General features: G+C 38.4%; 1 protein-coding gene across 2 annotated transcripts; it reads left to right on the forward strand.

Moving 5' to 3' along the window:
- The first annotated feature begins 286 nt into the window (after positions 1–286).
- prrg1 (proline rich Gla (G-carboxyglutamic acid) 1) lies at positions 287–9,663 on the forward strand. 2 transcript variants are annotated; one of them, XM_007234789.3, is made up of 4 exons: positions 287–410; positions 1,794–1,839; positions 3,877–4,037; positions 8,226–9,663. In XM_007234789.3, the coding sequence occupies exons 1-4, from the start codon at positions 357–359 to the stop codon at positions 8,694–8,696; spliced, it is 732 nt and encodes a 243-aa protein (XP_007234851.3). In that variant the 5' UTR covers positions 287–356; the 3' UTR covers positions 8,697–9,663. The 2 variants fall into 2 exon arrangements, with proteins under 2 accessions (XP_007234851.3, XP_022525977.2); XM_022670256.2 differs by lacking the exon at positions 287–410 and adding an exon at positions 429–665.
- Positions 9,664–12,874: the final 3,211 nt, after the last annotated feature.

Raw genomic sequence — 12,874 nt, forward strand, 5'->3', positions numbered from 1 at the left:
TAGGCAATTATTAATAAATTCCAGATTGTTCTATACATGTTTCATAATATTTGATAATAATTCTGATAATGACCCTTTAAAGAAGTCATTGACCATCTATTTCTTTGGAATATGGGATAATACATGTAGTTTTCCCAGGTTTACTTAATCTTTGCAAAATATTGTTTTTATAAATTGAATTAGAATTACTTTTACACATAATGCTCTCTCTATAAGCAGTGTAATAGCTGTAATCTTTATTATTCTGTAATAAACAGAATAAATGCTGTGATTTTTCATTTTTCTCCCAGATTCTCCTCCATCACTGATCCTCCCCTCCGCATGTCTGTGTAGAGCTTCAGCGCGCATGTGTGCGCATGCGCAGTCTCACAGCTGGCGACAGGCTCTGGGTGCAGTTCGGGAGTGAGCGGGTAAACACTCAGATTTCTGCCTTTTTTATGATATTTGACTGTTTTAGAGAGGCCGTTTCTACACGTAGCACGTGTTTAGATATTGTTTATTGTGTTAACGTTACATTGTAGCGTGTGTTTGTTTCGTTTCTTTTGTGAATTGAGTCAGTTAGCGGTTAAAGCGCTGAATCTCGGTGTGAATCTCAGCAGCTGCTGCTGTTGCTGGATGAACTCGTAGCTTTAAGCTAGCAGCCCTAACAACCCTCAAAAACACAGGTGATCTTTATTTTCTGTGTTCTTGCTATTATTAAAGCCGATAAAGGTGTTATTTTGGCCAGAACAGTCTTTTATTCGTTGAAATTGCGTTTGAATGCTGTGTTTTTGGGTTCTTGTTGGTTATTTCTGTACCGTTAAATTGATCTGTGTAGCATCCCTGTGCTTAGGGGTAAGATCTGACAGCTGTGTATTAAAGTGTGTTAAATTTTTATCTCTGTCTATTTCTCTCTCTCTCTCTCTCTCTCTCTCTCTCTCTCTCTCTCTCTCTCTCTCTCTCTCTCTCTCTCTCTCTTTGTGTTTCTCCCTCTTATTGTTTTAGACCGTCTCTAAAACATGTGATGTAATGTTTTTAGCAGAAAGAAAAAGATTGTGATTTTTTTTACTTTTTAAACGGTTAAGACAGGCCAGGTTAAAGTTCTCTCTCTCTCCCTCTCTCTTTTTCTCTTTCACTTTGTTTCTTTTTCTCTCCCTTTCTCAATTTTTCTCTTCCTCTCACTCATTTTCTCTTTCTCTCTGTGTTTATCTCTCTCTCTCTCTATACCTATCCATCTCTGTTTTTCTCTCTCTTCTTTTTCTTTTTCTCTCTCTTTCTCTCTTTTCTCTCTCTCATTGTTTAAGTCAGTGTCTAAAGAATGGGATGCAATTTATTTTAACAGAAAAAAACAATGTGATGTTTCTTTACTTTTTAAAGGGAGAATACAGGCCAGTGTGAACTTCCTTGCTCTCTTTTTTCTTTTATTCTCTTTTTCTATTTTTCTTTCTCTCTTTTGCTGTTTCTCTGTCTTTTATTTTATCTCTCTCTTTCTTGCTGTCTCTCACATTGTTTATGACTGTGTCTAAAAAATGCAATGCAATTTATTTTAGCAGACAAAAAGATTGTGATATTTCTTTTCATTTTAAACGGTTAATCCAGGCCAGGGTAATGTTTGATTTTCTGTTTTATGATGCCACGAATAATCATAATGGATTTAAAAATATGTGGGACTATGGAGGGGTTTATGTAAAATACTGAATGGCAAACTCATTTTCCTGATCTTTTAATATGAATAAACCCACCTTTTTTATGTAACTGATGGTCTGCTAGTTGATATTGTTAATAAAGTCTGATTAAACCTCTCTCTTTTCCAGGGTCTCCAGGGCAGAATACACACAGCTGCAGGAATCATGGGAGCTGGTAGGTATAAAATATAGTTAATGACATAAAGAGAGAAGGTTATGGTCATGTGTTTGCAGTATGCTTTCTCTGTGTCTCTGTAAAAGCTACTGATTTGTAATGGAATCAGAATGTCCTCTGTATAACCCAGTCTAAGCTGCTGCTGATGAGAAGGATGATTGTGGTAATGAGATCATGGCGTTACTAAATGTTCATATGAGTAACGATGAGTAATATAGTAAAAAGGAAATCTAATGACGTTTCAGTTTTCTGAGGTTTTTCACCTTTAACACTAGTGGAAGATGAAAGTGGACCAAGTCCAGTTCAGCAGAGGACTGTATATATTGCTGCTGTCTGAAACCTTTGTCTGCTCTGTACACTATAAATAATACTGGATAAATACACCAATATAAATGTTCTAGAATGTCACCAAACCCTCTATGGCATGGTGTTGTTCTCAGGCAACACTGTCCACACTGTGTGTGTGTGTGTGTGTGTGTACACCTCTGAGGGCACAGGAACAGTAGGCCACTCTGTCTCTCTGTCCTTAAACACAGGCTGGCCCTGGTGCCGCTCCTGTGCTGGGGAAGATGGGCTTGAAAGCCCCGCTTTGAAAGGGGCTTTTGTGCTGTACAGGAATTCACATTGTGGGCATTTGTCTGGCGCTGCCCTCTGCAGCCATGTGTGGTGCCAGTATAGTCCCTTGAAGTGTGTGTTTTTGGTGCTTGGCTCATCTTTAAATGTGTTTTTAGTTTGGAAAATAATAAAGATAAATAGGGTTGTGTATTGGCAAGAAGTTGGCGACACACAGATATATTTAAAAATTTCTAAATTAAAAGAAACCGCTAAGCATGGCAGCTGTGTTTGTTAGCATTGTGGCGGGAACACTGCCAAGGCCGGCTGTTAGCATAGCGGCTAAACTGCCCTAATCTTTTTGAGTCTGGCTGCTGTGTCTGTTAGCACTGTGGTGGGAACACTGCCAAGGCCGGCTGTTAGCATGGCGGTTGAACCATTTAAAATAGAAATGCACAGATGTGGGAATTCTGGGCCTACTGATGTCAGATGTTAGCATTGAAGCTAAAATTCCCCTGACTGTAAACCTTGTCTTGTCTCTTATGGAGGGACGTGGCCAAGTGTGTAGCCAGACCAGCTTTTAACACACATAAATGAGCTTTTTGCTGTCTTATTAATGTTTAAAATTACACTTTGACACTTTGGCTACATTCACATTCAGGCTAAAATGACTAAAATCTGATTTTATTGCTCAATGTAGCTCAGATCTGATTTTTTCATAGCTGTGTGAACCTGCCAAATCCAATTTTTTCAAATCAAACTTAAGTCACTTTCACATGTGGTCCTAAATCAGATAAATATTCAATCTATGGACGTACGACATGAATGTGGACGGTCAAATCTGAATTTATGCTTTTTTTTTCTTTTATGCATGCGCTACGTGCTTCTCTCTCATACTCACAAATCTCTTGGTGCAGCTGTGCAGCTACAACAAAAAAAAAAACAGCAAAAGCAAACCGCCTAGCCTTTTTTCTCGTCCTTGACTTGAACATGTACTTCAGACCAGCTGTTTGCTCTTCACTCCAAGCAAAAGATGCTCCACATATGAGCTGCAAACTCATCCATTTTCCTTCACAAAGCTATGAGTCGTCTCTCAAATATGAGTTTTTTTGTTGTTGGTGAAGAAGGCGACATTTATACACGTATTAGTGTGAGCATGTGAGTTGTTTCAGGGACAGATTCATTCACAGTACACACAGATACAGATCACTTACATTTGTGAATGTAAACCGTCAACCGATCTGAGCAAAAAATTGGATTTGAGCAACGTGGCTTGTGGCCCAATGTGAACATAGCCTTTGTGGCTTGACCATAGCTATAAATGTGTCTTTCTGCAGGAACAATCCATTTAATGTTACAATATGCAAAGCTGTCATTCAAATGAACAGCTAATCGTAGAGAAGGTCCATTCAAATCTACCTTATCTGTGTACATTGTTATTATAGCTGTTCTTAACACGTATGATGTGATGCTCTGTTTCCGCAGTATTCCTGCCAGCAGACACGGCGCACGCCGTGCTGAGGAGGCTCCCGAGGGCGAACTTCTTCCTGGAGGAGATGAAGCAGGGCAACATCCAGCGGGAGTGCAAGGAGGAGGTCTGCAACTATGAAGAGGCCAGGGAAGCTTTCGAAAACGACGAGAAAACGGTGAGAATGAGTCTCTGCGTGGTTACTCACGCACTCACACAAACAATTAAAAACCTCTCCTTCACTCGTCTGTGCTGTGTTGTGGAATTTCCTGCCAGCAGGAAGTGAGTTATCGGGAGGAAGTGTAGCCACCTCCCTCTGCGCGCTCCTCACAGATTCAGTTGTGATTGTGATTCATTGTTGGTTAAAGAATGACTCCCGCATTTAAGCTCATAATCTTCACATTGGCTTAGTTTGGTATGCAGCAACAATACAGTAAAGCATGGAAAATTGGTCTTTAAATAATAAAAACACATATTAAAGGCTTATTACTCAATTAGGTTGCAGTGGATAAAAGCGTCCACTAAATGCAATGCACTGTAATATAATGGAAAACTATTTTTTTTTCCTTAGCATACTGTATCTCAATGCTGTCACGCAAATAAGCAACTACAAAATACATTAAAAAAACTTCTTAATGAAAGTAATGGATAGTAAAAACTAAGGGTGTCACGATTTCGATATTTCATTGAAATCGATCAAAATTATGTCATGGTCTCGAGCATTGTAGTCAAAAAGAGGATCGACGATGGATCCCAAATGGCGCAGCACGCTACGCAAATGTTCTTGTATTTTTTTATTATTTATTTTGTTATTAGTGCTGTTTTAATAGTGCACACTGCTGCTACCAAAAAAGCCACTAAATGGCATTACATATATATCTTATTTAAATTATTTAAATGTGCATCACTTTGCATCACTTATATCAAGCTTACCTTTTGAAATAAGATATTGTAAATTTGATGAATCAAACCAATGACTGACCATAAACTAATCTAAAACTGGCATAGGCGAGGATGTAGAGAATCGTGACACCCCTAGAAAAAACAGAAAGACGAGGTTTTTGCATGCTGTCATCTATATACTCACCCTCATAAAAAAGGCCATGGCATGATGTACGTCCTTTACAACACTGCATGAGGTGAAAGCGTGAATTTAGCTCGTTAATGAGCTCAGAAACATGTGGGTTTCATCCACAATTAGTAGGTATAAACCAGCCTAAGGTGTTGGCCAGCCCTGGTAATGCCACAGCCATGCGTGTCTGAGAGTCCCAGACAGCATTTTTTGTGAAAAATGATCATTGAAGAAATTATTGCGATAAACAATATTGTTTTTACTTCAAGACCATTAAATGCTACTGACTTAATAATAATAAACCATACAACAAAGCATTCATACCCTTTTAAAGACAACAAAAAATAAATGAAGCATAGTTTGGGAAATATATATATTTTTTTCATCATTAACTGCAGTCCTCACTGTATGCATGGAGTCACAGTTATTGAAGCATTGCTCATTTGGTCATTGCATGAGTGGTTAAAATGCTGTTTACTGTTATATATGCATGTGAAAAAACATACAGTCACTATTATCAAAAATGAACGGTTTAATGGGAGTAATTTTAGTCTTTAGTTAGTAAAATTAGCTGTTTTTCATTACATTACATTACAGACGCTTTTGTCCAAAGTGACTTACAACAGTCAAGTACAAAAGTAATAGAAGTTAAAGGTAAAACATCTTTAGATAGGGCCTAAAGGAGGTCAAAGGGAAATAATGGGATAGAGGAGTGAAGGAGGGGAAGAAGGAAATGAGGTTAGAAGTAGTTAGTTTGTTAGAGGTGTTAGGAGAGTAGGTGCTCTTTGAAGAGCTCTGTCTTCAGGAGTTTATTAAAGATAGTGAGAGATTCTCCTGATCTGGTAGTAGAAGGTAGTTAGTTAGAGGTGTTAGGAGAGTAAGTGCTCTTTGAAGAGCTCTGTCTTCAGGAGTTTCTTAAAGATGAATACATACTAATACTGGTACACAAAACAAGGGCTAAAAAAATTAAATAAAAAAATAATCATTCTTTTAAAAGTACTCATAGCCATGTCATTACGTATATTATAGTTATACATTGTACTCATACACTAATTTTAGACCAGATTTAATGTGTTTGTCAGCTTTAGCTTTACACAATACAAAACAACACAAACGCTTTACATCTGTGCAAAAAATATATTTCAGAGTTTTTAAAACTATAAAAAACTCAATATTATGATAATCTTGATATTATTGAAAGCTGTTGAAATCTGTTGGGTTTTAGTTTTGTTATTTACAGTATGTTTGTTGTTTAATTGTGTATGTTTGTAGTTTAGATGCATGCACAAAATATGCTGTACTAGATTTTTGCTGTTACTTTATTTTTGTAACTTTTTATTTTCTTTTATTTTGATAAACTATTAACACTTTATATAAAATCAGGGTCTTGGTAAATTACAGTTTACAAAAATCTGTTTTTTTGTTTGTTTGTTTTTGTTGTTTTATATCGCCAAGAATATCGTTTATCGTTATTGCAAAATACCCTGAAATATTGAAATATTGTGATACTAGTTGAGGGCCATATCGCCCACCCCTATTGTGGATAATAATAACTAATTTTTTTCTCATGTGCACCTTTATAAACAGGTCAGATTACGGGCAGTCTCTGCCTGTAAGGACAGTGTATGTACTGTCTGTGCTCATTCTGTTCTGTAAATGGAATTGTGACTTTACACTTAAGAATTTGGGAGCTGTTGTTTAGGGGCAGTGAGGTCATTTACGGGATAGAGGGCCGGTCTAATATTACACAGAGCAGATACACAAGAGCTCTAGAGTTACACTCACAGTTACACAGCTGAGAATACACACACGTATGTGTGTGTGTGTATACTCATGTGTGTGTGTGTGTGTACAAGGAAACATGCCACTGTTGTGTATATATAGTTAAATGTTTTTTAAATGAGTCTATTTCATTTTTGGATCCTCTTTCTTTTGCGAGGTTCATTTCTCTGCAGCGTGTGAGGACTTGATTATAACAGAGTAAGGTGTGGTAGATTGGAGTTTTTTTGTAACCCAGTACCTGAGCTCATTAAATATGCCTGGGTTTAGTCACTCCTGGCTGTGGTAATTACAGTCTGTGTGCTGATACTGTTTTGGACACAATCTCATCAACCTGTGCCAGTACATTACATCAGCTTTTGGCATGCTTATTGTTTTATTTGAATTATTATAGATTGTTTGTGAGCGTGAATGATGATGAAATATATTTAGTGACTTGTAATGCAACAAAATACAAAGTGAATTCTGATCTGACTATTCTTGAGTGAGCTGTATCTGATCTAGGAGAACAAAAACAGGTGGCAGAGGTTGGATCTAGAGAAGTGTCTGAATAAATTCTTTTTAGATCTGCTTTTTTACTTAAATGTCAACTGAAGAAAAATATGACACTGATAATTTAATTTAAGTTAATAATGTAATTATCATGACAGGCCTATATACAACAAGGATGTTCACTCAGCAGGTAAATGGTGGTATTGAAATCCAACACATATCTGATTTGCTGCATTTCTGATCTGTTCAAGTTCATGTGACTTGTGTGTGAAACCGAAAAAAAAGACTGAGGTGAATAGAGTGACTGGGAATAGAGGGGAAAAGGGCAGCAAGATAACAAAGTTCATAAATATTTGGTTTTCTTCCAAGTTTCTTCCAATAATGTATAAAGGCTTATGTCACAGCCACGTGGTGTTCCTGATGAATTGACCTAACACGGCTACAGATCGTGGCTCCCAGTTTCAAAGTAAATTAAATAAATAAAAAAAACATCTGTGATCAAATAATGTGCTGGAGAGTCGCTGAAACTTGAGAGTCTAAACTTATTCATAGCTCTTGAGTTTCTGACAAGAATTAAAGTGAAACTGAACGTGAAGCATTGCTCTGTCACGCATGCTTGCCGCTTACAAAGTGTGAATAATTTAAACAGATGTCTGATATGGGTCACATTAAAATTGTGAGAACAGCCTAAACTAAATATTGGATTTGGGTTCACACTGTTACCTGCTGTGTGAACGTAGCCTAGTTTCATTTTTTAGGTTTGCCCCATTTGGCGCACATTTATACAATTACAAAGTAATAATAAAGAAAATAAACTACTATAAATAAATGAAGAATTTTTAAGTTTTTTTGGATTTAAGAACATTCTTATGAACCTTTTTAAAATTGTTTTAATATAAAAGACTGTAAAATGTTGAGATATTGAATGTTATGAGGACGGTCCTGCATTAATTCTAGATAAAACATTGGCATCTGATAATATGGTCCTCTCATCCTCTTGTCTTGCTTTGTGATTGGCTGCAGAGGCGGTTCTGGGAGGAGTATCAGCGCGAGAGCAGCCCCAGACCGGGCGGACTGGAGTCCATCGCGGGCGGAGTCAACTCCCTCTACCTGATCCTCCCTCTGCTGCTGGTGGTTCTCCTCATCGCTGCGATCTCCATCACGGTGTGGAGGTGTCACTCACGCAAGCGGTCCCAGCGCAGCCCCGCTATGGGCCGACCCCTGAGAGACCCCTCCCTCGCGGTGGTGTCTATGGACCAGTGGGGGCGGGACTACCAGCCTGACATCAGCCCTCATTCGGAAATCAGCGCCCACAGTAGCCCCGCCTACCCGGGCGCTGACATCACGCCTGGGCGTGGCGGCGGTGCGGACTTGCCCCCGTCTTACGAGGAGGCTGTGGGTCACATGGACATACACATGGAGGAGGCGCCGCCGCAGTATGACGATATTGTCAATAACCCTGCCAGCAGCATTGTGATTGGCCAGGGGAAGTGAGAGGTCACAAGACGAGTCAAGAAACAAGATTTATTCTAAGGTTTCATCCAGAGCCGGATTATGGAGAGGCTGCCAACTTCCTGTTTCCCTCGTTATACAGAAAATGACTGCAAAGCACTAGAGGGCGTAAGCGAGTGACTCCTCAATGAATGAGAGTGAATGGAGCTAAATGCTAAAGCTAAAAAAGCTTAAAAAAAAGCTTAAAACTCTAATTTAAATTCAAAATAAAAAATTAATTTAAACTCCTGGTCCAGAATATTCTGATTGGTTTGATGTTGAAACTGATGCTAAAATTACAGTCAGAGCACATTAAAAGGCTTATAACATATAACGCCCGGCGCCACCTTTGAGCGGGATGGGGAGAGAGCGCCATCTACCTACCCGGAGGGAGCAAGGCTAATTTTGCTCCCTCTGGGCGCCGGCAGCTGATAGCAAAGCTACATGAACGGGATTCGAACCTGCGACCCCCGTTCATAGTGGCAGCGCATTAGACTGCTGGACCACTTGGCGCCCCTAAAAATAAGATTTTGCTTAATTGCTCCATTTGAATCCATTCATTTTGCACTCACTCATGAGCGCCCTCTAGTGTCTGACAAATCTGGAACACATTCTCAACTGGGTATTCTCCTCTACAGAAGTTCTTTGTTTTTTTCCAATTCCATCAATACTCCTGTTCTTCATCTTCCTGCGACTGTTCCTCACACCCTGCTTAAACTCAACCAGCTGTACCAGTGAATTCCAGCTGATTCACAGTTTTGATCACCAGTAAAACCACAATGAGGAAGCTTCTAGAACTCCCGGAGTCACATTTGAAACTGCGGTAAAAAAAAAATCCAGCGCATCCTGATAGTAACAAGGAGTCTATAAACAGCAGCAGTGAACAGCCAGCCAGCAAACGCTACGCCCACTGTTCCTCAAAACATAATGGCTTACGCTGTTTTAGTCAGCGTAGCGATGTACTCACGCACCAGCACTAGCTACGTTTCCATTCAATTTGAGGAAATGTTTCTTTCTTTCTTTGAAAAGCTTGAGAGAGCTTGAGATTTTGATGTAGTCTCAGGAAATGATAGGTTATGACGTATTATTGTTTATTATTTTGACGTATAGTTCAGTTCCTACCACAGTTTGGACATCATGGTTTGATACTAGATTGATACAATGGTAAAAAAAAAAAACAAACAAACAGAATTTTCATTTTAAAATTAAAAACCTTATAAGACTAAACCAGATTTCTTTATATATTTAATTTGAACAGACGGTTCAACAAGTGCAATAACTGTAAGTTTTAATAGATATATATATAATAACACAAATATAGTGAAATAAAAATGTAAAGGACAGTTTTAATAATTTAATTAATGAATCTGTAAAGTGTTAAGGTCCTCGCCCAATCCTCCACAATTTGATTTATCATATATTTAACAATAATGATGGAGGGAAAATAATATACAGTTCTGAAATTAATGTTAAAAACATTAAAAGATGTGCATAGGAAATGTAAAGTTTCAATAGGAAAATATAAATTTAATACAAAAAGGTGTATGAAAAAATAATAATTAAAAGGTCGGTAAAGCCAAAGGTACACAAGTACACATTAACTTTATGATGGAAACATGCTGGGCAGGAAAAATCTCCTTTCATTTATTTTATTAATTAATTTATTTGGTAATTTTATTCTATTTAAATAGAACATTGATGGAAACGTAGCTACTGTCATTCCTCACTATGCAACATCTACCAGATCCCACCAGCCAATGTATGGGTGTTCAGACAGTGTCCTTACAGTGACTTTTAGGCTGCGTTCACATTACAAGCTTCATTAATCAATTCAGATTATTTGCTCAAATCAGATCAGATTTGGCTGTCCGAATGGTTCAGATTTATGCATGCTGCCCAGTGCCCAAAAAGCTTGAAACCTGTTCTAACTATTCAAAATTCTGCTTGTGTGAACAGTTTCTAATCTAGGAGTGCATGAAAGATAAAAAATAAAAAATCTGACCTCTGAGGCTGTTTACACTTAGCATTCACACCTATCCAGATATACTTTAGATTATGTTTACACTTAATTACTTTGATAAAATATATTTTCTTAAATTGGTTGGTTGACTTATTCAGTAGTTAAGGTGTTACAAGGTGGTTTCTAACATACTGCTAGCTTATTGCCATGATATTCAAGGTGGTTGCTGTGCTCTTGATAGATAGTTGCTATGGTGTTGCAAAGTAGATGCTAATGTGTTGCTAGATCATTGCTATGGTATCCAAGAATGTTGCTGTGCTTTCGATAGATGGTTGCTATGGTGTTGCAAAGTGGATGCTAATGTGTTGCTAGGTCATTGCTTTGGTATCCAAAGTTATTTCAAGGTGGTTGCTATGGTGTCCCAGGTGATTGTTATGGTGTTGGGAAATGGGTGCTAGCTGGTTGCTAAGGAGTTGCTAAGTTGTGGCTGTAGTGTCAAAGATGGTTGCTATAGTGTTGCTAAGTTGTTGCTGATGGCAAGCTGCATCACTGGGATTAGAACCGGCAACCTCCATGTCATAGTTAGTTGCAAGCGCTTTAAACCACTGGACCACTTGGCACCCCAGCTTATACCTTTTAAATGGAATAGAAAACAATGTAAAAATATTTTATTATTTTATCCAAAATGGATACAAGATGGTTGCTGTGGTGTCTCAGGTGATTGTTAGAGTGTTGGTAAATGAGTGCTAGCTGGCTGCTAAGATTTTACTAAGTTGTTGCTATAGTGTCAAAGATGGTTGTTAAGGTGTTGCTGAATAGTAGTTGCTAGGTTATTGCTAAAATGTTGCAGTAGTCAATCTGTTTATCGCTAAGCAGTTGCTAGGTGGTTGCTAAGGTGTTACTTTGCGTTTGCTATGCTAACATGTCAGTTGCTGAGGTGTTGCTAACTGTGTGTGGTTTGATTAATCAAAGTGTATTTGTAATCCGATCTCAATGCATCTTGGTGCATTTTTTTCATATTCCAACAATCAGAATTAAAAAATTAAAGTACTAAATACTAATGCCAGGTGTAAACAGCCTCATTAGGACAAAAAAAATCTGATTTGAATCACTTTAGCCTGGTAATGTGAAAGTAGCCTGAGACTGTTGTTCTTTTTTCTCGCCTTTTCACGTTTTTGAAACATTTGTAACCTCATGATAGGAAACCCATCAGCGTTTCTGCTGATCTCTCGCCAAAGAGAGCCATACATCACCCACAGCTGACCTGTTCAGATCCAGCCCTCGTACTGGTCACTCATCCAGCATGAGGGAAAGCTGGTTTCAGCTGTTTCGAGACAGACTGAGCTGATTAACACAATCAATTTTGAGCTGTTTTTCGCTTGTTTCTGTCTTTAATTCTCTTAAACTGCTGTGTTGCTCTTACCAACTGTACCCTGTGCCTGTAGAACACACGCCCTGCGTTCTGCACGTTCTGCAAGCTTTCCTTTAAAACGGCATCGTCTGATCACCCCCACCACCAAGTCTGTGAATTATGGGATGGCATAGGCAGGGCTTTGTTTCTTCTCCTGCTCTTTGGGTCCATCTTCACGATGACCAAGCACTAGTGCCGCTCAACATTCCACCTCATTGGATGTGGATAACACAACACTAGCAATATGTAACAGCATTCAGACTGGGGGTTGCGGTTCTCCAGTTCAGCAACTACAGAGGGACAGTGATGCTCCTCCCACAGCACGCCTGATTCAGTAATGCAGTGAACTGAACCAATAGGAAGATTTTTCAGCTGTTTTAACTGTTTTAAATCAATTAACACAATGAAACACTATAAACTGTACTGAGTTCAATGGTTTAAAGCAATAGCTCAAGCGAACATGCTGCTAACCTCATGTTTATGTTGAATGGAAGCTTTACTCCAATAGCCACCAGTTTATTATCTGTGGTACTCACTGATCTAAAGAAGAAGAAATATAGTGTAAAACTAGGTTTATTACCTGTGGAGAAAACGGCTCCTAATTTTATATCTCCACCAGTTACTGTAATTGAAATCAAATTAGATTTTTGTTTTTATAACATTACTGTCACACAAAAGTCTTTCATATTCATGATATATAGACAGATAGAAATGCTCGAAAATAGGGGCAACTAGTGGTCTAAAGCGCTGCTACTATGATTGGGAGATCGATTGGTTCGAATCCCGGTCATGCAGCTTGCCATCAGCTGC

Source organism: Astyanax mexicanus, chromosome 12 (genome assembly GCF_023375975.1).
Source record: "Astyanax mexicanus isolate ESR-SI-001 chromosome 12, AstMex3_surface, whole genome shotgun sequence".
NCBI lineage: Eukaryota > Metazoa > Chordata > Actinopteri > Characiformes > Acestrorhamphidae > Astyanax > Astyanax mexicanus.

Excerpts from the sequence above, each read along its gene's own strand:
- prrg1 (XM_007234789.3), top strand. The coding sequence starts at position 357 with ATGCGCAGTCTCACAGCTGGCGACAGGCTCTGGGTGCAGTTCGGGAGT. Across the intron at positions 411-1,793 it reads TGCAGTTCGGGAGTGAGCGG|GGTCTCCAGGGCAGAATACA; the intron begins GTAAACACTCAG and ends TCTCTTTTCCAG. Across the intron at positions 4,038-8,225 it reads TCGAAAACGACGAGAAAACG|AGGCGGTTCTGGGAGGAGTA; the intron begins GTGAGAATGAGT and ends GATTGGCTGCAG.